This window comes from Vanderwaltozyma polyspora, genomic scaffold (assembly GCF_000150035.1).
Source record: "Vanderwaltozyma polyspora DSM 70294 KpolScaffold1035 genomic scaffold, whole genome shotgun sequence".
Taxonomy (NCBI): domain Eukaryota; kingdom Fungi; phylum Ascomycota; class Saccharomycetes; order Saccharomycetales; family Saccharomycetaceae; genus Vanderwaltozyma; species Vanderwaltozyma polyspora.
In genome coordinates this window covers 13754-39878 of record NW_001834664.1, presented here as the reverse complement: position 1 = coordinate 39878, position 26125 = coordinate 13754, and the positions used below count along the sequence as shown (strand labels likewise).

The 26125-nt window shown below is 31.8% G+C and overlaps 10 protein-coding genes, 1 non-coding gene and 1 further gene across 11 annotated transcripts, besides 2 other annotated features; 6 read left to right on the top strand and 6 right to left on the bottom strand.

Moving 5' to 3' along the window:
• Positions 1-65: 65 nt before the first annotated feature.
• On the bottom strand, positions 66-5252 carry RIF1 (DNA-binding protein RIF1; the record flags this gene model as incomplete). The annotated part of the gene is made up of 1 exon (XM_001645011.1): positions 66-5252. The coding sequence occupies one exon, from the start codon at positions 5250-5252 to the stop codon at positions 66-68; it is 5187 nt and encodes a 1728-aa protein (XP_001645061.1).
• Positions 5253-6170: 918 nt separating this feature from the next.
• Positions 6171-6491: a sequence feature (similar to hypothetical protein; correction of possible frameshift sequencing error~similar to Saccharomyces cerevisiae SHM1 (YBR263W)).
• On the bottom strand, positions 6171-7633 carry Kpol_1035p15 (the record flags this gene model as incomplete).
• Positions 6494-7633: a sequence feature (similar to hypothetical protein; correction of possible frameshift sequencing error~similar to Saccharomyces cerevisiae SHM1 (YBR263W)).
• Positions 7634-8336: 703 nt separating this feature from the next.
• Positions 8337-9035, top strand: TAE1 (N-terminal protein methyltransferase; the record flags this gene model as incomplete). The annotated part of the gene is made up of 1 exon (XM_001645010.1): positions 8337-9035. One exon carries the CDS (start codon positions 8337-8339, stop codon positions 9033-9035), a length of 699 nt encoding a protein of 232 aa, XP_001645060.1.
• A 1576-nt stretch (positions 9036-10611) lies between these two features.
• Positions 10612-12720, top strand: Kpol_1035p13 (uncharacterized protein; the record flags this gene model as incomplete). The annotated part of the gene is made up of 1 exon (XM_001645009.1): positions 10612-12720. One exon carries the CDS (start codon positions 10612-10614, stop codon positions 12718-12720), a length of 2109 nt encoding a protein of 702 aa, XP_001645059.1.
• Positions 12721-13068: 348 nt separating this feature from the next.
• RTT101 (cullin RTT101) lies at positions 13069-15513 on the bottom strand (the record flags this gene model as incomplete). The annotated part of the gene is made up of 1 exon (XM_001645008.1): positions 13069-15513. The coding sequence occupies one exon, from the start codon at positions 15511-15513 to the stop codon at positions 13069-13071; it is 2445 nt and encodes an 814-aa protein (XP_001645058.1).
• Positions 15514-16115: 602 nt separating this feature from the next.
• Positions 16116-16958, bottom strand: POP4 (RNase P/RNase MRP complex subunit; the record flags this gene model as incomplete). Its single annotated transcript, XM_001645007.1, has 1 exon — positions 16116-16958. The coding sequence occupies one exon, from the start codon at positions 16956-16958 to the stop codon at positions 16116-16118; it is 843 nt and encodes a 280-aa protein (XP_001645057.1).
• Positions 16959-17130: 172 nt separating this feature from the next.
• On the top strand, positions 17131-18408 carry AIM22 (putative lipoate--protein ligase; the record flags this gene model as incomplete). The annotated part of the gene is made up of 1 exon (XM_001645006.1): positions 17131-18408. The coding sequence occupies one exon, from the start codon at positions 17131-17133 to the stop codon at positions 18406-18408; it is 1278 nt and encodes a 425-aa protein (XP_001645056.1).
• A 466-nt stretch (positions 18409-18874) lies between these two features.
• Positions 18875-20158, top strand: CLD1 (carboxylic ester hydrolase; the record flags this gene model as incomplete). Its single annotated transcript, XM_001645005.1, has 1 exon — positions 18875-20158. The coding sequence occupies one exon, from the start codon at positions 18875-18877 to the stop codon at positions 20156-20158; it is 1284 nt and encodes a 427-aa protein (XP_001645055.1).
• Positions 20159-21020: 862 nt separating this feature from the next.
• Positions 21021-21094, top strand: Kpol_1035trna4. Its single transcript has one exon. It is a non-coding gene; the product is annotated as a tRNA-Val (tRNA).
• A 177-nt stretch (positions 21095-21271) lies between these two features.
• HEM15 (ferrochelatase HEM15) lies at positions 21272-22492 on the bottom strand (the record flags this gene model as incomplete). Its single annotated transcript, XM_001645004.1, has 1 exon — positions 21272-22492. The coding sequence occupies one exon, from the start codon at positions 22490-22492 to the stop codon at positions 21272-21274; it is 1221 nt and encodes a 406-aa protein (XP_001645054.1).
• A 734-nt stretch (positions 22493-23226) lies between these two features.
• Kpol_1035p7 (uncharacterized protein) lies at positions 23227-25041 on the top strand (the record flags this gene model as incomplete). Its single annotated transcript, XM_001645003.1, has 1 exon — positions 23227-25041. The coding sequence occupies one exon, from the start codon at positions 23227-23229 to the stop codon at positions 25039-25041; it is 1815 nt and encodes a 604-aa protein (XP_001645053.1).
• Positions 25042-25163: 122 nt separating this feature from the next.
• On the bottom strand, positions 25164-26090 carry Kpol_1035p6 (uncharacterized protein; the record flags this gene model as incomplete). Its single annotated transcript, XM_001645002.1, has 1 exon — positions 25164-26090. The coding sequence occupies one exon, from the start codon at positions 26088-26090 to the stop codon at positions 25164-25166; it is 927 nt and encodes a 308-aa protein (XP_001645052.1).
• Positions 26091-26125: the final 35 nt, after the last annotated feature.

Genomic DNA, 26125 nt, shown 5'->3' with positions numbered 1-26125 from the left:
TAGCATTACATTCAAATTATAAAAATTTTTCTATATTGACTTGAAACAAATTTCATTTCATTTCCTTATGCTTCATCTTCCAGTAGCAGAGTACACCTTAGTAATTTCATTCTTAACTCCTTCCTTTCAGTATTATCCAGAGATGTGATGTCAATTTTTGTAATGCGGTCAAGATCTTTCTTTAAGTTTTCAACGGTTTTGTTATTTCTAGATCTAGTCAAAAGCTTGGTGTCAAAATTATCATCTAAGTTCAAGGTTTTTGTTTGAGATTTTTTTGGCGATTCGCTAGTATTTCTTATTAGTTTACTCCCAAGTTCAAAACTATTATTTTCAATTGGTCTGATATTATGCCTCTGTCTTAGACGTTTTATGCTTTGCATTGCAATTATGTTATTGGTGGCGGATTTTTGAGAATTGGCCATTCTCAATGAATTAAAGATTGGTATTTTAATTTTCCCTAAAATTGTTGACGAATCACCTTCTAGAACATTGATATTTTCATCATTTCCATTAGTTTTTTTTTCTGAATTACTTATTATAACACCATCCTCATTATTATTTGCTCTTAACGAAGTTTGATTCTCACCTTTAGTTGAATTTGTGACTTTGACTGGACTTCTAGATTTTTTTTCAAATGGATTGACTTCAATGGAGTTTTTAGCTGAATTCTTTCCAGTTGATACATTTACGCTATTCTTATTTGGTTCTTTGTATAATCCTAAGTCATTTGGTGTTCCTTTCTCTTCACTATATGGTTTAGATTTATCTTTCTTGGTTCCCGGAATATAAGAAGCTAAGTCCTTAGTACCATCTTCAATAACACTGGCAGGTTTACTAGGATCTACTTCTATCCTAGAATTAGTATTTGTAATATACCTTTCTGTCTTTTCAGAATTGTCAGACTTTTTTGAAGGAGCTGCATTTCTGGTCTCATTTAATTCCTGATTTCGTTGTGCCTTTTTTATTCCTTCTGATTCATTTACTTCTACAGGTTGTTGACTCTTTAATACTTTTTTGGTTTCATCCATTTCTTCTTTTCTATATTTGTCTTGACTCGTTGGTGGATCATTCACACTTTCAATCTGTTTTATTTTCTTTTTAGATCTTTTAGTTTGTTTAGATTTTTGAACTTGTTGAGCTTTTTCTACTGGTCTGTCTTTATCTGACTTTTGGATTTCATTAATATGGTGGACTTCATTTTCTTGTTCAGCTTTTTCTAATGGTTGAATTTTCTCTGTTTGTTGTACTTTCTCTTCCTTTTGAACTTCATTTGAGTGTTCAATTTCAACTTTTTGTCCAGCTTCATTGGTTTGTTCAGCTTCATCTGATGATTTGGTTTTTGAAGGATTTATCCTTCTAGCATCACATTCATCCTTAGAAGTTTCATTGACAAGTAAAGGCGGTTTACCAGAAGGCTTGTATAGGACATTTTTTCCTGTTATTGCATTCAGTTTTAAATAATAACTTCTAAAAATATCTGTATTCTTCTTAGTTTGTAACATTAATTCGAAATCATTTTGAATCAGTTGCGTAATATTTATAATATGTTGGGATCGATTTTCACCAGCTACTTCTGTGAAAATTTTTACGAATTCGATAATATTGACAATGTTTTCATTTTTAAATAACATATTCAAGTATTCTTGGATCAATGCTATTTTTCTGCTTGATTCTTTCAATGCTATATCAGAATTGTGGATTTCAGTAAGGTATATTATAACCTCTTTTTTTAACAGTCTCAGTATACCAAAGTTTTCCTCGTGGAATAATATTTCAAGTATATCGTTATTAAAATTAGAATCTTTGCATTCGAAGCATTTCTTAATCGTTTTTGTTATTAGTGACTGGTCGAATATTTTTGGCTTACATGCCATTTTTGCTATTATGAATCCGTCTAATTCTAAAATTTGCTCTACAGTTGAATTTTGAAATATTCCTTTCATGTATATCTCACTATCATTGATAAAACATTCTTTACACAGTAAATTTAAGGGATTCCATAATTTGTCCTCAAGGAGATCACCTAACAGGGTTATGATAAAATGCTCCTTCTCTTCAATGGTAAACGTCTTTTCTTCAATTCTATAATAAAATAAAGATTTAAGCAAATCAGGGTAGTTTTCTATCTTATCAGACTTGAACAATAAGAATCTAATAAGAATCTTTTTGATGGTTTTATTTTGAGATGAGTGGATTTCTATTAGTTCATCTAACTGGTTAATAGGAATAATATTTGATAGAGTGTCCATATTAACGTCTGACATAAATTCTAAAAACGTTGGTTTCGATCCAACTAATCGTTTTATTATTTCAAACTCTTTATCTTGTAATAGGCACGCCAAAATGTTACGACACAGGATTGGTTTTTCTGAAAATTTCTCCACAATATTAAAGATATTATTCGCAATATTTGCTGAATCATTAAATAAGTTGTTTCTTAAAAATTGTTGTACTTGTTTGTTCTTCCAGGTACCAAAATTTAAATGATCTAATACATAAATGACTGACTCAAACTTGGGCTCTTTATCAACCTTATTTTCAGTTATCTCGATTTCTGGAATGATATTCATAATTTCACAAAGCCATCCCAACTCTTTTAAAGAAAGGTCTTTAGTTAACGAGTAGGAACCAATCTTTTTAGCAATAAGTGAAGCACAACTCCCATATCCTAAATCTAAGAATACTCGGGCTATTGCTAAATCAGATAAAAAACCTTCACATTCCTTTAAAATATACTTGTAAAATTCTACTGCTAGTTCTTCACTTAACATACCAATCTTCTTACAATGTAGTAAGTATTCTATGGAAAAACATGAAATTTCTTCGTCAAATAACCAAGTTTTGAACGATTTTATAAGGTCTAATGAAAGAATCATAAAATTATAATCGTAAGTTTCTTCTGAGGAAATTATTTTGATAACTTCCAAGATAAAGTCCCTCATAGTTATGAAATCTTTCTTTGTCGATTTAATGTCCAATATTTGAAAATTTGATAATAATATATTATAAAATTTATTGTTACTTTCTCCAGATATTTCTATATCAGTCCTAATCAAATGTAATAAAATGGCCAAAATGGATGATAGATTTGAGCATATTATTCTTGGATCTATTTCAGGGATCTCTGATTCTTCTATGCCAGCAGAAGCGATTACTTTTATCATATTTATATTTTTGAAACTTTTTTTCTTCCGATCATTAACATCGTTACTTAATAGCTGTTGTAATAACATTTTGCTCTTATCATAGAACTGAATCCCTAATGACCTTGGCAATTTTGTTAGATATATATGTTCTATAACTGAACTCCATATTATATTGTTCAAACGTTCACTGTATGTTTCACTTCCGGTCGAAATTGCATACATTAATCCCGAAAAATAGTATATTAACCCATCTTTAATAGCCTGGTCAGTTTCAAATTCGGTACAGTAATCAAAAGGTTTCAATAACAATCTGAGTAATTTTTCCTGTTTTTCTTTAGCTACATTAGAAATGTTATGGAATACACAATATTGGATAATACGCCATACTTTAATTGAATAAATCTTTGCTTGTATGTTTTTCTGTTCAAAACATTCTTGGTTTATACTGATCCACTCTTTGTCTTCTTCGTTATATGCAAGATCAACGACGTGCTCTTCATTGTTATACATTAGAGCCATTAATGCTAGCCACAGATCCATTGCTAATTTATACTCTTCTTTTTTATAAATTAGCAGTTTGATATGTCTTTTTAATAAGTGGCCAAATGTTATGTTCTCATGATCACAATCGAGCTGGGATTCGAGACTTTTAAATTCCCTTGAAAATTTGTTTGGTACATTCTTATATACATGATCTGTATTTAAACATTGATAAATTTCCTTTTTACATTCCACATTATCGATTGATTTTTTTAATAATTCCAATAATACAGATATAGCAGTCGCTCCAATTTTCATTGTATATACTTCTTCGGTAACTAGGATACGAGATAAGACTTCAGAAGGTAGCCATAACTTGACTTTTTTGATCATTATAGCTGGATGTTTAATAAGAAAACTTTTGATCAACAATAGCTTTTCGCATATTAAATTAGTGCTATTAATTTCGTTCATCATAGGAATACATTCCACTATTTTTTCAATATCTTGCTTATTTAAAAAATAGGAACTGAATTTCTCTTCTCTTAAAAATGTTGTCTGAGCAGCTATGATGACTTTATTTGCATTAGGACTTGCTAGTGCTTCGATGGAAAGCTTGAATATCTCTTTAAATACTTGTTGATACTTTATGTTTCTGTTCACCCATTTCATAATTTTAAAACTTGAATATATTAGTGTCAACAATCTAACAATTTGCACGTAAAGTCTTGAGGAAAAAGGATTTTTCTTATTTGGGTCATTAAGTAATTCGGTTTGCTCCACTTCCAACTCCTTTGAAGCAATGAAATATAGTCGAGCCAAAAATGAAATAATTACTTCAATTTTTTTTTCAACAACTTCGTTACTAGTTTTTGATGTAACAATTGGGATAATATTGTTGAATGTTGCAAATACTTCGAATCTACGATCAATTTCCCTTGATTTGCCAACCTCTAACATATTAATACCACCTTCAATAATATCTCTAAATTCTGAAATGTCATTGGGATCCAGCATGCTATGAACTTCACCAGCAACCCAATATGATGCAGAATTAGTACTAAAATTGTTGGCAGCATAATTGACAGTTCCAGTTTGGGTATTTTGGTATTGAAGCTTGTTACCACTAATATCACTTAATACTGGACCTACTGCCAATGAGTTCCTTAAAATTGATCTCTTTGGTTTCGTAATAGACGAAGGTCGAGAAGGTGTATGCAAAGGGTCTTTATTTGTTGGTGATGATTCTATTTTATCAGAAAATGCAACGGATTTAGGAGTACCTCCACGAGGTGATGATGAATTATTAGCATTGTATCTATCTTTTTTTTTCTCCATTAAGTCAGGTGGTGGAATTTCAGGTGCATTTAAAATAGTAACTAATGGAGTTTCAATTTCAGACATTTCATTATTTAATTTCCTACGTTTTGGTGTCGGTGAAACATTAAAATTACCATGATCAGACATAGTTTTTGGTGAATTTGAATTGAGTTGATCCCGTACTTCTGAATATGTAGGTTGTGATAAGGATATCATTTTTTTTGAATTAATTCTCGAATTCATATGTCTGTCTAACATATCTAACGCTCGCACCTTTCTCCCTCCAGGAGTAGAATTTGAAGACATTTTCAAATAATTTTATTACTAATCTCTAAAATAATAGATAGATCTGATAATACTATCGTTGAAATTACCCTGTGGATAGATTTGAATCAACTTTATCAATATAAGTTGGGTTTCTGATGCTGACACGAAAATTTTACAAAAGCACTTAAAGGGCTCAACAGACACCAGTTTTCGCTTTTAACTCAGTTTATTAACAGCAATCTAGAAGTTAGTTACCAATCGTTCGTTCATGTCACAATTATATCTAAAAATAATTTCATAGTTTGCCTTTAAATCGAACACTTTTAAGCATTACCTCTAGTGTTTAACATCATGAAGATGCTCATCTGAACGCGTAATAAATTTATCAAAACATACAAAATTCGTAAAGTCCGGGTAAATATCTAGGTTAGATGACACTAATTAAAGAATTAACAAGAGTACTGACACTTAGCCTTTACCATTGATGTATACTTTGTTCAAATAAACTAATAGTTCATATATACTTTTAGACAATCCAGAATTAATATATTTTCTTACTGAAGCAATGATATACAACTCTTTTAATTTGCTTCTGTTTATTAATGTGTCGCGGTACAGAAGGTCTAAAACTGAAAGGAATATGGACGAACTTTCTATTCGATTGATATTTCATAATCGGTTAAAGCCTCTTGTGTTCCATTTAAGTTATATATCATTTGTCATATGTTTTTTTTTTGTTAGGAAGTAAAGATCTAAAATTATTATGTGATAAAAGAATTTCTGATAGCAGAGATAGGTAATTGAGAAAGAATATATTGTTATTAAATTAATTGATTGGTTGATTATAATTTAAAATTAAACACCTTAAAATGTGTAAATTATAATACAAAAGATACGCATATTTATTATTATATAGATTCAGAGATAGTTGCTCCTTCTCTGTATAGCAAAAGGTAATTATAATTCACCTGGTACTGGGTATTGACCAACCCAATCTGAAACTTCTTTTGCTAGATCTTGAACAGCAACAGATTCTTCACACAACTGTTTGAAATTTGCTAATTTAGATCTGACATCTTTAGCATCTGGTGATTCTTGAGATTTCAAACCAATGGATAGTTTGACAGCGGTACTGATGTACTCGGCAACTTTAGCGAATTCCTCTGGACCAAAGTTTCTTGTAGTCATTGCTGGAGTTCCTACTCTTAAACCTGATGGGAATAGAGCAGATTTGTCACCTGGGATTGTGTTTTTGTTGGCAGCAATATTGATTTTTTCTAACATAGTTCCAAACGAGCACCATCGATGCCCAAGTTGGACAAGTTAATCAAAATCAAATGGTTATCAGTACCTCCAGAAACTAAGCTGAAACCACGTTTGATCAATTCATCAGCGAAAACGCGAGCATTTTCAACAATTCTTTGTTGATATTCTTTAAACTCTGGAGTGGATGCTTGTTTCAAAGCAACTGCTAAAGCAGAAATGGTATGATTATGTGGACCACCTTGATGACCTGGGAATACAGAGAAATTGATTTTTTTATCCAAATCATACATTATTTCTTTACCAGATTTAGTAGTTTTTCTTAAACCTTTTCTATAGAAGATCATAGCACCACGAGGACCTCTTAGGGACTTGTGAGTAGTGGTAGTAACGATATCAGAATATTCAAAAGGAGATTCAATTACACCAGCAGCGACTAACCCTGAAATGTGAGCCATATCACTTAATAAATAGGCACCACAAGCATCAGAAATTTCACGGAATTTCTTATAATCTAACTTTCTTGAATAAGCAGAAGTACCAGCAACGATAACCTTTGGTCTAAATAATTTTGAAGTTAAACTTAGAGCATCGTAATCGATTAGACCGGTATTGGTATCGACTTGGTAAGGCATTGTCTGGAAATACTTTGAAACATAAGAAATTTTAGTACCTGAAGGTAATTGATATCCATGGGAAAGATGGCCACCATGAGGTAAATCTAAACCCATTAAACGATCACCGACATTCATAATAGCAGAGTAAGCGTATAAATTTGCAGGGGCACCACTTAAAGGTTGGACATTGACCCCCCATTTACTTGGATCCAAGCCGTACAATTCTAAAGCACGATTTTGACATAAACTTTCAGCTTTGTCAATGAATTGATTACCACCATAATAACGTTCACCTGGGTACCCTTCGGAATATTTATTTTGCATTTCTGAACCTAATAAGTCCATAACAGCTTTAGAAGTGAAATTTTCAGATGGGATTAAAGTGACTGAATGTTTCTGTCTGTTACGTTCACTATCTAAGATATTACTCATTTCAGGATCAATCTCATTGACATGTTTGGACAATAACAATTGTTGAGCATTGATCTTGGTAGCAAACCCACGAACATTTCTATTGATTCTAACTACCCTATTTAACATCCTTTTTTTAAACTAGTAGTACAACTTAGCCTTTCTTTCTCCCCTATTGAGAGATTGAAAAGAATTAAATGACACCACCAGGAACCAAACTAGAGACCAAATTTTAAACCCATACTTATATATACTTTAATAAAATCATATTTCTTGATTGTAGTAAACAGTTGACTCCTTCTAGAACCAATTTGAAACCTCTCTGTAGTCATAAATTTTCTGATGTGATGAGGTTTCGAAAGCAAGAAGAAAGTGAAAAATTTACGTTAACGAGAAGAGAAATGACGTAAATTTAGGAAAAAAATTGATAGGATGATCCCAGTTTAAACAAGAAACAGTTCAATTTGATATTAATTTACAGATTATGTATAATTTCTAGAGATTCAATGGGTATATTGTTTCAGTAGTTATGAGATGATTGTGTTGAAAATAGTTGATATCATCAGTACTCTTTATTTTAATTTTTTGTAGGCTCACTCTTTAAAGGTAATTTTAGACAGTTTGAAGATATGAAAAATTGTGAATTTAAGCCGAATCGAAAATTTGGTGATGAGATGAAAAATTTGATAGTAAGATGAGATGAGATGAGATGAGATGAGGTGAGGTGAGACTTAAGAGAGGTGACTTTTGAGTTCGTCGATTAGTTGGGTGATCTGTGTTATGCTAAGGAGAGTCTGTGTGTGTGTGCGTGTCGTGGGATAATAGATATATTATGGGTGACAGTCAAATTAATTATGATGATGCCATTGAGTATTGGAGTCAAACTCCTGCTACAGTCGATGGAGTGTTAGGTGGGTATGGTGAAGAAACTATTGTGCCAACGATGGATGTGCTAGGGTCCAATCATTTCTTGCGTAAGTTAAAGTCTAGAATGGTTGTTAGCCCAGGTCATAAGAAAATTGGGGCTGACATTGGTGCTGGTATCGGTAGGGTTACCAAGACTATGTTATACAAGCATTGTGATGAAATTGATCTGGTTGAACCTGTTAAGCCGTTTGTGGAACAGATGAAGGTTGATTTACAAGAATTGAGTCAAGAGGGCAAGATCGGTACGATATATGACGTTGGTATGCAGGATTGGGTGCCAGAGGAAGGAAAATATTGGTTGATTTGGTGTCAATGGTGTGTTGGACATCTACCTGATGAAGAGTTGATCAAATTTTTTAAAAGATGTATCAAAGGATTGCAACCAAACGGTACAATTGTTGTTAAAGAGAACAACACCACAAACGATCATGACTTCGACCCGGACGATAGTTCAGTTACAAGATCCGACAATAAATTTAAAGAATTATTTGAACAGAGTGGATTGAAATTGATTGCTACAGATAGACAAAAGGGATTGCCACAAGAATTGTATCCGGTGAGGATGTATGCATTAAAGCCTCTTCAAGAACAGACAAGTGAATAAAATAGATAATAATTAGAATAAATAATAATCAGATAGGAGCGAAAGACTAAATTCGATGGAAATTTTTATCTTCACGTTTAAAAGAAAATCAGTTGAACTATGCAACTTAATTTTATCATCATGTTAAATAATTAATTATCTAATAATAATAGAACATAAGAATTGCAATTTAAAAATTATGTGATTAATTGCATACAATTCAATGTACAATACCTATTGTAACTAACCATAGTGGTTCATTGAAAAATACGGTAATCGCATAGGTGGCTTGGTACTATTGCAAGCACTCAAAGTAATATCAATAGGAGAAATATAATAGACATATATACAATTCTATATAAAGATCTCATTGATGAAAGAAAAAGTTTTTAAGAGATCATCGATCCATCGTCGCCTTATATACTGTCAGATTTTTTCTGTTTTTTTTTTCACATCCATTTTTCGTGTATTTATATTTGGTAGCGTCACTTGATCTGACCAGTACTTAAGAGAGACCTAAACAGTGTTTGCACATTATAAAAAAAGAAAAAAATAGTAAAAACGTGATCAGGGCTAAAACAGCTTGGATCTCTGGCAAGATACTATTGATAGTTGACGAGTTCGACGATCTGATGGTGGCTGTTATCTTTTATTCATGTTGATCATAGACAATATTGCCCTGTACTTGAGAATCAATTAATTGTTTGACTACTCAAGCCATTACCGTTTTTATTATTAATAATTCAATTACATTAACAAAAGATGACGTTGGGTCAAATCTAACTGGAAGAGGGAATGTGATGATCGAGAAGGTATATATATATATATGTATAAAATATTGTCATGCTATGAAATTTGATCCTATTAAGTTACCAATCCTAGGGTTTCGTGCTTGAACAGTGAGTGAAACTGGTTCATTGTTGACACATTTCAGTTGAATATACACTAGTTACCCGGATAATGTTTGTCAAGCCGTATAAGATCAATAACGTAATAAGCATCCTCATTTAACTAACTGGGTAATAAAAACAGGTCTAAATTATTATACTACTGTAAGTATCATGTTACCTTCAGGAACACCAGTGTACCGTACTGATCACAATACCCCATTTGCATGTCCATCTTTTCTAATTTATTTTTAGTAGTCTGTAATTTTCAGTTCATTATATCCTATCTTTAAATAAATGGATAAAGCCCTGCAATAACATTGGAATATAAGTCAGTCATATACAAATCTTCTCATATAATACCGAACTATACTCTCTTTATCAAACACTTTCACTCTAACCTAAGTTTCTTGATCTCTTGCTAATAATAAAACCATCTGGTGAATCTCATGATTTCTCCTTTTTAGTACATGTCTCGTTTCTTTTTTATTTACTAAAACCGTCTCTTCCAAATCGAAATCGAAATTCAATTTCGATTTCGATTTCGAGTTCAGTTGAGATTTTATAAAGGTATAAACAAATATAAATTATCTATATTTATATCGATTAGTATTTCTGTCTCTACCGATGATATCAAGGCAAACTTTAGCTTTTTTCCTGAATCTACCAGTGTTTAAATTTATATTTTCCTTTATGTCTATACTACTCTAATGACAGGATTACTCGAATCTGATGAAATTGTAAAAGTATTACAATTGGACGTAGCCACGAATGCATTGCTAACAAGATTAAAACAATCTATACTAATCTGTGAAGAGTTTACTAAATTTACTAGAAAAAAATTCATTATTGAAGAAAATTATTTGGAAGAATTGTCGAAACAGTATAAACATTTTTTCAATAATGATTCAACTTCAATTACTCCTTCTTCTTCAACTTTACATAAGAATATTGTTAAAATATTTGCCTTCGACGGCTCTTTAGCTCAGGTTAGATATATATATGCCCAATACCTGAGTAAAATGTACGATGAGTTGTCTTCATTACTATTAACAATGACAAGAATGAGGAAATCGTTAAAGGAAACAAGCAGACATTTAGAGAAAAATGTAGCTGATGCCATTCATTTAGCTGAAAAGAATAAAAATAGATACTATTCTTTATGCCAGGATTGGGAAAAACTAAGATTGGTTGACCCAACAAAGACCAAATTAACTTTAAGAGGTTCAAGAACTACACGAGAACAAGAAGAAGATTTAATAAGAAAAATTGACATTGCAGATTTGGATTATAAACAAAAGGTTGAAATTGCAACAAATTTAAGAAATAATTTACTAAACATTGAACGTCCTCGTATTGTATCTGAATTATCTGATTTGATTATGGAATTAGATACTGCGATGACTATACAACTACAAAAATATTCTATCTGGACGGAAAAGTTATTATTGGATTCTGGTTCGATAGTCTCTCCGTTAGATGACTCTCCAAATAAAACAGTATCAATGAAATCATTGGCTGATTCAATTACAAATGAAAAAGATTTGTACAATTATTTGAAGAAATTTACTGATAATTCTCCAAAATATATTAATAAAAATCTAATTCCTGTGACTTATACAAAGCATCCTTCCATGATTAAAAACAAGTCAAGATCCTCATCGAATGTATCTTTAAAACACCAACCTTCTTTTGTAGTGGATCCTTCCAGAAATTCAATCCCAAAGAGAATGATATCGACTCATAACGAATCACCTTTCGATGGTTTTAAATCATTACCATCATCAGTTACATCTCCTGCCATTGCATCAAACTTATCCTCAAAGAAAAGTAATATAACTAAATCAACAACCTTAGGTGATATCTCGGATACCGTAGAACCTGTAACCTCGTCTTCACAGGTAGTTAAGCCTATGATTGATGTTGTAACTTCTGCAAATAACATTGATTCAAATCTGAATGACGATGAAAATGAAAATAGTCAGGATTTAGACTCTATTATAAAGTCGGATACTAGTTTTAGGTCACTTGATCCACATGCCAATAAAAATGAATCAATTCAGAATGCTATTTCAATGGTTATTTCTAATACAGAAAACCAGATTTCACAATCGCAGGCCTCAGATAATTTATCGTTACCAGCTCTTTCTCCATCTCCTTCAAATATAGACGCTGTAATCACAAATCCTGTTGAAGACAAAACAGACAAAAAAGATTTGAAATTATTTGGTGCTCCTCTAGAGAATCTATTTGAATATGAACAGGATATGGTACCTAGTATAGTCAGACAATCGATTCATGTCATTGATAAATATGGTTTAGAGTTAGAGGAAATATACCGTCATCCCGTTGGATTAGAATTCCTAGAGTCTTTAAAGAATCAAGTTGAAAATAACCCAACAAATGTCACAAAATATATACCACCTCCAAATCATGATGAGAGTGACATTTATTTAGTAGCATCACTATTAAAATTGTTCTTCAGTTCATTACCAGACACTCTGATTCCAGCTTCAATTTCAAATGAATTAAATACATGTTTATCGATTGAAGATATGACTACAAGGAAGAACTATATGCATGGTTTAATATATAAATTTCCAGATGCCCAATATTGGACTTTAAGATCTCTCTTATTTCATCTGAAAAGGGTGATAGATAATGAAGAAAAGAATAAAATGAATAGAAGGGCAGTTTCAATTATCTGGGGTCCAATTATATTGCCAAGTAATGAAACAGACTTTAATGATGTTGATTACCATATTCAGCTTTTGGGTGTATTATTTGATGTTCTAGAACAAGCATTTGAACCTGAATGATAATAAGTTTATTATAGATTTAACAAAAGTATAAATTATAACATAGTTTATTTTACGATGTTCATGAAATTTTTTAAGGACAAGAAATTAGAAAAGTCATAGAGTTAAGAGTTAGCCATTATCATTTCATGTTGGTTCATTTTTTATCATTACTATTTTTAAAATTTAAATAATAGATATTGTATAGATGAATGTAATTATAGTCTTTGTTTATTATATGCTGGAAATTTCAATCACATTTGAGTCTAACATGAGAGAATGTAAGGCGAAAAAATTGATATATATGTCTGTATATAAATGCCGAGTGCGTTTAGTCTTCGTTATTTCAAGATTCTATCCGCTTTAATCCTAGTAAAAAAATCTTTCATCTTTCTGGTTTATAGATCTTTCAGTTAGAACCCTATTTAACGCTTCCTTAAACTCACCAATACTGACACCGTGGTATTGCTTCTCGACTTTTCTAAATAAAGTATCATAATCAACTCCATCGCTTTGGCCCTTTAAGGATCTTACAATACATAACGATAAAAGTTCTAATTTCCATTGGGAGCTGCTACCTTCCTTATGTAAATTGTTTTTTAGAGGTCTTTTTGGCCTGGAATTTGATGCAATTGTTGTAGCTTTAGGTAGACCAATTCTTAGCTTATTTTCTTTGACTCTTCTCAAGTCTGGTTCATAACTATCATTAATTTCAAAATTCCCATTGATGGTTTCCTTTACCAATCTACAATCTAAAAATGATTGCATTGATATCCTGACAGTATTTATGTCAATTATCAATTCCTTACTAGCCATCTCTATTGATATCTCATTTTTTTCGTTGAATAAGTCTAGTAACAAACTTTGATATAAAGTAAGTTGGAATGTCAAGTACTCTCCATTGGGTAATATATATGGAGATGATACTTCGCAATGATGCAAGGAATATTCAAAATGTAAATTATGCTTATCGTTATAGTTTGATTTATAATAATTCTCAAATTCCAACCATCTAGACTCCAAGGTAGGGGGGAGTCTTGGTTTTTGGTTTGGTTCGGCTGGGAAAGTTATTGGGATTTTATCCTTCTTGAGAACAATAGGAACTAATTCTAATTGCAAAGTAGCTTTGGGATTCTTTTTAAAAGCATATGAAAAATATTTTTTCCCTATGTCACAACTTGTTTCTAACTCATCGATAAAACTACTAATAATGTCTTCGTTGCTCCTTTTCAAAGAAATTTGTTCATATGTATATAATAGTTTCTTTTCAAAGTCAGAGGTTGACTCTGAGTGCCAAAAAGTAGAACCGCTCATTATGAATTTTCTGAACAAATATTTTAAGTGATTTTCTATATAAACGGTATCAATTTCAAGACAATACATTGATATAAACAGCATATTGTCATAATCATCCAAGGGTATCTCAAAACTCTCCTGAGAGTTCTTAAGTCGATTTTGACATAACTTCTGATATAATTCTATGATTTTGAAGTCACCACCGATAATTTTAGAATACTCATCCTTTATAAACCTCGTCATTGAGTTTGGTTCAAAATCCAATGAATAACCTTCCTGTTTGATTTTCAATTTTTGTTTGGGAATTGTTCGACTGAAATATAAAAACCTTGTTATCACGTATAGAAATTTTGTGTTTGCTTGAAAATTCTTTCCTTCTGATTTAAGTGATAGATAAATCGAATTAAATAAAGTGGATTTTATTATTTCTTTTAACAAATCCAGTTCATTCAAATTTTCATAGAATTTATAGATGATACTAAAAAGTTCTGTGCTGCCCTTACTCCTTGGATTTCCAACCTCCATGCTAAGTAAGAATTCTGTTGATTCGATTAATTTTTTTAATACCAAGGTTAAGTTCGACTTGTCATAAAAGTTTCGTCTAAGTATGATTTGTGTAGATAAATGAATCAAAGCTGAGTCAATATGCCAAGCAAGTCTTGCTTGTAATATTAAACGATGATTCAATTCTAAGTAAAATTCATTTAATGATTTATTTTCATGATTTATATAGGCATTATCAAATAAATTCTTTTCATAAAATTCAATTGGAGACATGCCATCGATCATTAAGTTATTTTTGATAATTGATCTTAAAAAATTACCAATTTTAAATGATTTCAATTCATCCCATTTTGTTAATTCATATATAGGTCCAAAATTGTAGCCATCGAAGAAATATCCTACAACTTTATTGAACTTGGTGCCCCAGAATCTCTGTACGCTAATTACAAATAATTTGTAATAGTAATCATCGATGATCAGTTCACCCAAAGTTTCTTTCCCTATTTGTGGATAATTGAGATAAACGTAATCAGTAATTTGTCTAATATCTTTTAGAGAATCATAAAAGATCAGTTCTAATTTGAAGTATTCATCTATTAAAACTGAAGGAATTGAATCATCACAATTAGGATTACTTCTGAAAGAAAATTTTTCCGCCAATATATTAAGAAACTCAACAAAAAGAGAATTCACAAATTGATGAAATTCTTCAACAATTTGATATTGGCTTAACAATCTTAACCGTTTATGCTTCTTTGATTCGGTTTCCCCTTGTGACTCGACAGTTGAATAAAGCTTTGCTGAGGTTAATATCTCACACATTTTCACCGACTTATCAACCAAGTCCAAAGTTCCTTTGTGCTCTCCATACGAGTCTCTTTCTAGATTCACAATTGCCTGGGAAAAGGTTTCTTTGATCAATTGAACACATTCTTCTAAGTGATGAGATAAGCCATTGAAAGATTTTGGTGAATATTCAGCCTTCCAATATCTCACATCAACATCAATATCCATCTTACACTTTAATCATCAAGTATGTTGATCTAGTAATCCCATAAAAGTTGGCTAGTTTGAGCTTTGTTGATCATCCTTCTTCTATAAATGTGATGGATGGTTTGCTTTAAATGGCCTTAAATTCGATTTCAAATATTTACGGTTCTTAGAAGAAAGCCGTGTAATAACCGTTTTCTATGACTGTCAGCGATGAGTTAACAAGAACTATTGGATTGAATGAAGTTTAAATGACAAGTTTGGGTTTTCAAATGTGGATTTAATTGAATTCGTAATAATTTATAGTGTATACTCCAAATTTCCAGGTTTTTTAATCGGCCCAAAAATCATTAAACCTGAAGATTTTAAAGAGATTATGGTCTAAATCATTAATTATAGATAAGATAATATTAGATAGGTCTATATTGTTACAAATCTACATGAACTTGATTCATTTGATGAAGGTATTTATATTTTTAGGTTTCTATCTCCATTTAGTTCAGTTTTGATGCTTGATGTTTCTTTTGTTCTATCAAAAGACTCAGAATGCTTTATTCGATTTTCTGGATGATGCAATCACTTTATCAATCAATGCAGGTTTTTTTATGATGGATTACGTGTTACCATTATCTTTGATCTTTGATGTAATGGTACATATCATCACACCTACGACTTTTGAACTTTCTACCAGCACGATCGCTACTCCTGTATTTGAATCTATCACCCAATATACTATACTGTAATGCGAAATCATCATTGATAGGAACTTGGAATCCAAAAACCGTTCCGTTTTTAGGGATAATCTTCAATTGATCATATAACTCGCCCTTTGTTACCATTATAAAGTTCTTTTGGCTATCCCAAACTACTATGCCTTCAATTCCAATCATATTTTTATTCTTTGAATGAACAACCTTCAATAATGCACCATTGTAATCGGCCATAGACAACTTGCTTAGAGCTGTAGTACCGTTAATACTTAAACTTTTGGCATCTTTGATATTCAAAGGTATGTTTAATAGTTCTTTAACGTATCCAACCCAAAGAATTTCATACATTGGCAAAAATTTATCATATTTGGGAATTTCTTGCCATAATAATGGTTCTTTACTTTGTAGGTAATCCTCCAATGTATATCTATCATTAAAATTGTTAGAATTGACGATCTTCTTTACTTTTAAAGCACTTTTCTTACATTTTACAATATAATCATGTAAAGCTTCTCTAGAATTTTTATTGATCTCTCTATAATTAGGATGTTTCACATTGTCAGAACTTCCACCAGACTCAATAGAACTAGCACTTATCTTCATCTGGCTTCGTGACCTCATTAATCTGCCGGTAAGACCACCATCTGTAGGTAATAAAAGCAAAGTTTCTTGTAGCCTATTTTCATCAATTGGTTTGTTTGGATTATCAAAATTCTTCACAAATAAGCATTCTTTAATAAAATTTTGAACTCGATCCATAATTAAATATCAACTCGTTAATCAGTTCAACACCTCAAGAACTCAAAATCTCCTGTTTCCATCCCTCTATCACAAGAACATGCGTCTCCATTTCACCTCATCTCATCTTATAGATTTGAATAATTTTTCACTTTTTAAATAAGCTTAAAAGGTCGAACATGCTCGATCAAAGATGGTGATGAAGATGAATACAAGAACTTTCATCGATAGATGGTTATATATTGAAATTGGACGTGTAATTGGCGTGAATATGAGTATGTGTGTTGGGATTAGAAGGTTAAGTTTGGTCAGATGTCGAAGATTCAGTTCAAAACCTATTTCTCAATCGGTGAAAAGCTTAGATGATGAATGTGAGAGCTTAAATACGATGTATTCAGATATGTTTACAGTTCCAGGAACATCAAAAGATGGTATTTCAGAGTCAGGGTCAGTTGATGAATTGGATGAGTTGAATTCTGAGTTGAATTCGTTATATCATGTGGGGTTTCAGGTTCTCGATTCGAAAGATCTAGAAGAGATGGTTAAAAGTAAGGGAAGGTTCATTATTAGAAGTTTATCCAATGACCCATATTACAACTTAGCACTGGAGGATTATGTGTTTCGTAACACACCAATTGCAGTGGATCATGAGTCCTTCCATAGTCAACGATTGATGTTTTATGTCAATGATAAGTGCGCAGTGATTGGTAAGAACCAAAATATTTGGAAAGAATTGTATGTTAAAGAATTAAACAATAATGGCTATGATATTATAAGAAGGTTTTCAGGAGGTGGGGCAGTAATTCATGATTTAGGGAATGTGAATTATTCTTATCTTACTTCAAGAGATGAATTCAAGAGAGAATTTTTCAATGAAAAAATAGTTCACTGGTTGTTAGGAATAGATCCAAATTTATCGATATCTCTTAATGAAAGAGGTGATATAACTTATAATGGTTATAAAGTAAGTGGCAGTGCATTTAAAATTGCCAAGGGGAAATCATATCATCATGGAACTATGTTGATAAATTCGGAATTGGAGAAATTTACAGGGTTATTAAAACCAAAATCAACACCTGGGATTCAATGGAAATGTAATAGTGTTGATAGCGTACGTTCAAAAGTAGCAAATATCCCACTTTCAGGTACTAATGCTTTTATTGATATATGTGCAGATGGGTTTCGATCTCATTTTACAAAAAATGAGACATCGATTTTTTACTGCAATGAGTCGTCTTCAATCAATCAAGAAATTATAGAAACTATGGAAAAACTGAAAAGTCATCATTGGAAATTCAATAATACCCCGTCATTCGCAATAGATATCTTAAATGGACGATACTCGTTAGAAGTAGATAAAGGTACAATCACCAAAAGTAATCCGTCACATCTCATTGGTCTGTCATTCAACGAATTCGTCGACCACGTCTCTAAGGAAATCGATCCTTCAATTCTAAGATCTCTGCAATAATCCTAATTTTATAATAAACTGAATCATGAATATACCAAACTATTTAAACTAATTAATGGTTTATTCCATGGAATCATATGATTAGTTAGTTTTATCTTTCTTATAGTTTTAGAATCATCGTCTTTTCATTGGTTACTCCGGGCTTTTACAGACAATGGGATCAATATTTAAGGTGAAAAAAAAAAAAAGAGAGATGGTTAACTATGCAGTCAACGATACAAGAGATGATTAAAGAAAGTTTAGATTGAATAAAGGTGTTAAAAAGGTGCTGGAAGGCTTTGTTTGTTTGTTGATTAGGTTATTTTGAGTGCTATTCAAGTTGATATTGTTTTCCAAGAGTTTGAAACGGTCCAGGATTGGTAGAAATTACGATCAGTTTTTTGTTCTTCAAAGCTGGGTTTAGACAATATCCGTTAAGGTTTAAGAGATTACTGGTAAGAGGGAACAGGAAAATTTGGTGTACTTAATGCCTATTAGAAATCTTATTCGTACATCCAAGTCTTTTATAAGTAATAACTTTAATTTCAGACGTGTTGCAACTTCAGGTGTTCCCAGTAGGGATGAAAAATTACCAACAGTTCCAGCCGCACCAGCAGCAATACCTTTGTATGAAATCATTCTAAAGTTACCAAATTTATTTCCAAGGACTCTGAAGGAGTCTCTTAATGATTACCATGACTTCCATAAGGATATTGATAAGTTTCAAACTGAATTATTATCGACTTTACCATACTATCCGATGGCCAATGATGGAAAGAAAGCTGAATTGATTACAACTAAAGTTGATGATGAAGGAAATTACATTAATGAATTTTGTATATCTCCTATCGGTGCTGAAGCTGATCAAAGGGACCTCAAACATTTAATTTTCATACATGGATATGGTGCAGGGCTAGGTTTCTTTCTTAAAAATTTTGAACATTTACCGTTATTAGATAATAAGTGGTGTATTCATGCTATTGACCTGCCAGGGTATGGTTATTCTAAAAGATGTGAGTTCCCTTTTAAATATCCTGAGCATGATATTAGTGATGTACAAGATTGGTTTCACAAACGTATTCGGACTTGGTTTAAAGCCAGATCCCTATTGACAACCCCAGAAAATAATATGATTATGGCTCATTCTTTGGGAGCTTATCTGATGGCGTTATATATCGATAAATTTCCCAATGATTTCAAGAAAATCGTTATGTGCTCACCTGCAGGTATTTGTCAATCGAGCACCTCAGAAGAAATTGGGAATATTAAGACTCCATGGTGGTTTAATAAATTATGGGATCAAAACGTATCGCCGTTTACGCTTGTTAGAAATACATATTATCTTGGGTCTAAGTTGACAAGTGGATGGTCATATAGGAGATTTAAGCAATTGAAGCAAAGTGGACATTTGATGCAATTTGAGAAATTGCATAGATATGCGTATTCTATTTTCAATCAGAAAGGATCTGGAGAGTATATCTTAGGCTTCGCATTAAAATGTGGTGGTGATCCAAGGATACCTTTGGAAGATAACTTATTTAAATCACCAAAGACTGAAGGTATCCCTAAAAGTGATTGTGAATGGTTGTGGGTTTATGGCGAGAAGGATTGGATGGACATTGGAGGTGGGAAGAGAGTCACAGATGAGTTGGTGACTAGGTTTGGAAAAAAAAGTTCAACAACTGTTGTTCCAGATTCAGGGCATCATTTGTACTTTGACAATTATAAATTCTTTAATGAACTTTTGGTTAAAGAAATGAAAAATATGTAAATATTCTTAAATGATTAATTAATAATTTCTAATGTATTTATTAAATCGATACTCTTAAAGTAGCTATTCAATAAAGGATCTAATTTGAAGCCAATCCTACTCTTCTATAATGTTGTCATAATTTGTTATTATACTATTGCTTTCGAATGATAGGTAGGAAATTTTTCCCTTGTTATTTTTAGAAAATAACATATCTTAAATAAATTTCTCGATTATTATAAATTACAAATATTAAGACTTGGCCTCTATCTGTATGGCAAATATCTCGATAAAAACTTTTATGCCACTCAGATCATTAGCAATTGGCGACTCAGTATGATTAAAACTTCTGAATATGGTTGAAGCTTAGAAAGTGTATGTACCCATATGAGATTGAATAATTAGTAAACCAACTTTGGCCTCCACAAATAGGGTATCAAGCAGCTAATGACGTTATTATCAAATATAACTTGTTCCTTTACATTACCCTACAAATATTCTAGATCTATAATAATTAACCTCCAAGTACTTGGTCGGTATAATCTTGTGCGTTATGTAATTAGCATCGACGTTTTCAGTTGTGTAAAAGAGCTCAGAGTTCTAATATTTAGTAACGGTATGAGCCCTTATTTGATCCTTACTTCTTTATGTATAAACTAGCTTAGGTTTTTTTATTATCTATATATCTAAACCATACATTCCTATACATTCTACCATCTGGAAACATTAACTTGGTTTTCCTTTTTATATATTTCTGTTTTCACAAGTTAGCCAACTCTTCTTTATTCACTGATGTGTTTCATATGAAATATGTGTCTTTTTTGTAAGCTATTACTATACGGTTAGGTGGGCTTGCTTTTCCGCAATTTTAAACAATTAATATGGTTTCGTGGTCTAGTTGGTTATGGCATCTGCTTAACACGCAGAACGTCCCCAGTTCGATCCTGGGCGAAATCAAATTATTTTATTTTTTTGCAATTTTTTATTTGTTATTACCAGTATCAAACTAACTAGTATTAAATACTATTTTCAGTGTCTATTACAACATTTAATTTTCCCTTCAACCTCTCTAAAATTGTATTGATATTACTATATCACTAATAAATAATTATTTATAAATCTATCGTAGAATGCTTACTTTTGATCTTTGCTATGATCACCAAATACTAAAGATAAATCTTTAATTGGATCGTTGGACTTCCCTAATTTGAAATCTAATGGCAATTGTCTTGAGTATAGTTCTTGCTTCTTTAAATGATTTTTAGCAACGTCTGCTAATGCATTGATAAATGTCTCGCTTCCATTTAGGGAGTCACATCTTTTTAATTTATGGCTATGATCTGACTCGCCAATAATTCCTAGATCTACTTCATGCAATGTTTCTATATGATCAGAAGTGAAAGCAATAGGAATGAATATTAAACCTTTTTCATTGGCCTCCAAAAATTTAGTGATCTCTGCGGTTTGGGCACCTAACCAGGGCTTTGGACCCACCTGCGACTGCCAAACCAATCTATATGGATTACTAAAGTTTAAAACCTCCATTACTCTATGGACAGTTGAAGCCACTTCCGCTGGATAAGCATCACCGGTATTTACTACATCCATTGGTAAAGAATGAGCAGAAAACAATAATACAACATCTTTTCTAATATCTTCTGGGAACTCTTGTAATTTTTTCTTAATATTTTCAGCAAATGCATTAGCTAAACCTTCATGAGTCGGCCATCTATCTATTACAGACCAGTTGATGCTTCTATCCGGATCTAGGGCCTTTATCTGTCTCCACAGTTCATTCAATGATGAACCAGTCGTCGAATAAGAAAACTGTGGATATTGGGAAAACGCAACAGCCCTTTTAATTCCATCGTCCATTAGTTGTTTGTAAGTTTCATCAGTCAAAGGTCTTGCATAACGGAATGCAACATAAGGCTTATGTGGAGCAGTCTCTGGACAAGATTTATCTAAAATTTTACAAACTTTCTCAGCCTGATGCTCGGACCACCTTCTAATAGGTGAACCACCACCGATCTCACTATACTGTTGTTGGATTTTTGGTGTTCTAAACCTAGCTATTTGTTTAGCAATGTACCTCTGATATTTTTGACTTATTGGTATTAAATCATTATCTGAAAATAATTCATACAAAAAATCATGAGTTTCATCTAAAGTGGAAGGACCTCCCATGTTCATAAATACAATGGCAGTGGGCGAAGATCTAACATCTTTGGCATTCCTTAAAGAAGAATATAATAATTTTGAACCATTAGTTAAAACAAAATTTGAAGAATATTGACTTCTAGCCAAATTTCCAACGTTTGGCCCTAAACCCTTAGAGACCCAGAACAAAGCCATGTTAAAACAACGTTATCTAATCAGATATGCTTCTAATACATGTGTGGACAATAAATCATCAATACTAAACCCTGATCTCAAAAGATAAGCCATCTATCCCATCTCATCCTCTTCTTATATAAGTGATGAGTACTCATCCATTTTCTTTTTCATGTAAGAATGTGTATAAATGCAAATTTCACCTTTACGCTACAAAAAAGGGCCCAGCCAAAAAAATAATTATAGATGGCACCTAAACGACAGGAAATTTATGGTGAACATATAAGAATTGTACCATTGGTTGGTATCAAAAGAACCAGTCATAAGGGACATATATACATATTAAGATACAATACATAGATGTAATGATAGTGAATGTGGTCTGTTATTTGGTGTTGTTTTTATGTATTACGTGTATTTCAGCTTTTTAGGGTTGGTTTGTCTTTGGAATCACAAGTAAAATTAGTATGATCTTGTTAATGTTAAACATAATGAATTGGTCAATAATGGAAGGGAACTTTTGTGTTTAGTCTTTGGTAAACTGTCGTAATATGTCGGAACTTGGTTATATTTTGTTCTTATTGGTTGTTTTGCTTTTCTTTTAATCTCCATGTCATCTGAATCTTCGATATTCGAAGTGTCACTAATTAATTATATTAAATCTAAGTTTATATACAGGATATAAGCAAGCTTCTTTGGTTAGATGAGAATATATGCATATGAGTGCAAGATTTGGGATGAATGTGTGTTGAGAGATGTTTGTAATTGTTGAAGGTGTTATATTGTATTTGTCTGTTGTTTCTAATATTGAACCGTCGTTGGTTAAATATTTAATATGTTTAGTAATGTCATATTTTTCCAATATTGTATTGGTTAAGATTCCATTGAAATATGTTGGACTTCGATGTCTTTATATAATATCAGTGGCGACATTTTATTTGTTAGTAGTGTTGAGGAGTTTGGATTCGTTTTTAATATTGGTGAAGAATACTTTGGTTACTTTTTTATTAACAAGATGGATGGCTTCGAAATATATGCCCTTTGTAAATTTTTTTTTAATAATGGGTAACCTAGCAATTCACAACATTTACAATTATTTTTATCCTCCAACTATGAAATTCGATACTACTGCTATACATATGATATTAGTCATTAAGTTGACTTCTTTTGGTTGGTCTTATTTTGATGGTACTTCAGCAAAACCTGAATCTTTATCCGTGTATAAAAGAAGCAAAGCTGTTAAAAAGCATCCAAGCTTGTTGCAGTTCATGGCTTACACTTTTTTTTATCCTACCTTGCTAACTGGGCCAAGTATAGATTATATAGAATTCGATGATTGGCTTACTGGGAATATCTTTAAAGATTATCCAACTTCAAATTTAGCATACGTGCCACATAATTGGAAGCTATCCCTAAAGAAATTGATTAAAGGTTTGGTTTTTCTGTTGCTTGCAGGTATCTCCAAGACTGTCATCTCTGAAGATAAACTGAACTCTAAAAAAGCATTCCTAGATAGATCATTTATCTATAAAATTCACTACTTGTATCTATTGGGTTTTGCATTTAGGTTGAAATATTATTCGGCTTGGACCACAGCAGAAGGGGCATGTATATCTTCTGGAATCGCATATAATTATTATGATAAAGATTCACATTCTATTGTATGGGACAGAATGTCTAATATTGACATTTGGACATTCGAAGCTGCCCAAAGCTCCTATGTCTCAATAAAATCATGGAATATTAAAACAAATAATTGGCTAAAAAATTATGTATACCTAAGACTTTGCAATGATAATGAGAAGCCAACTTTTACAGCAACCCTCATCACCTTTGCAGTGTCTGCGTTTTGGCATGGCATAAATCCTTGTTATTATTTAACTTTCTTAACTGGTGCTTTATACCAAAACTGTGGCCAGTATTACAGGAAGTATACAAGACCGGTATTCCTGTTAGGTGACAGAGTGACACCTTCAAAGTATAAATGGATATATGATTTTATTGGATTCTATATGGTGAAATTATTGTTTGGATATTTAATGCAACCATTTATACTATTAGATTTCTCTAAAGCTCTGGAGGTTTGGAGTAAAGTTGGGTATTTTGGACATATATGTGTTGTTATTACCTATTTATTGTTCAAAGGGCCCCTTTCTACCAGTTTTAAGCATAAATGCTTGGATCATCATCCGGTAGCTGTTTCCAACAGGAAACAATTAAATTCAGATAGTCATAAATTGAAAACTTTGCCAAAGATTCAAATAGAACTAGGAATGAAATTGGGTTCTCAGAGCCAGATATACTTTGGAATCCCTCAAAAATATATCTATGAATGGACAGAAATTCTAGATGAATGGGATATATTTGTTAATGATTATTCAGAGTGGAAATTCCAAAACGGTTTGGAATTGGAAGAAGATAACCTTGTGGCAGCATTCTTCACTTTTATTGAACAATTTGCTGAATCTACCTCGCCTATTGATCCAGAGTTTATAAACCGGAAAAAAATTTCATTTAATGTATATTCCCCTTCATCTAGTCAGAATATCATCGATCTTGGTATCGATTGATTTATTGTATTAATTCCTATAACAAATTCTAACGTGTCATTGAATTTTGACCGACTAATAATTATATATTAAATAAATAACTAAATAAATTGATTAATTAATTAATAAAGTAGAATAATACTTCATGCCAATTGATTGCTTTCATTAAATCTTTTCCATAATTCATGGTTTTCACCAATGACATAGCTCAAAGTTCTTTGTTCGAAACTGAATTCAGCGTTAGAATGGAAAAGTTGATCTATAATGTCGTCTAATAACCATGCTTTCCCTGCAACTATACCATTACCTAGACCCAAATGTTTAATATTAACAATATGGATGTGGAAATGGTAATAAGATGGCTGGTAATGAATAAATATACGTAATTGATCACTTTTTATTTCATTATTATACTTCTTTGGAATAATATCCTTGATTCTTTCAGAGATTCCGTTTAAAAATTCATAATGATTCTTATTAATATCACGTAAGGATAGAATATCTTTTCTTTTCAATATAGATACTAGATAGAATGCATCCATATTTTCACCATCCCACTTCATATCTGGTAAAATGACCATATCATCATCTTGATAAACTACACGATCGCTTTCAGCACCATTATATAAAATGTTTTCAACCCATTTCAACCTTCCAGCTGCAAACATGCTTTCAATATAAGGTTTTACAACATTTTTATACATCTCTGGTGTTTCTTTAATCATATGATGTTGTTGTTCTAATTGTTTCTGAATATGAGTTTCAGTAGCCGGATAAATAAGATTCACTTTCAATTCATTAAATCCATTATTTGAACCATCACCTTGTCCAGTAACGCCATTAAAATAAACGTCGTTATGGAACAATTGCTTAACTGATGAAGATAATGAACTTATTGAGTTTTCATCATCTGAAATTGATTGAAAATGTAATTTCTCCAAAAGAACAATGGCATTCTCGCCATTAATCTTACCCAAAACAGTGATAAGTTTATTCTGAGGATTAGAATTCAATATCTTCTCGAACCTAAATAGTTCAATCAATTCTTTCATATCATCTTGACTGCTCATCTCGTAACAATTCTGATGCCTCTCTGATAAAAATG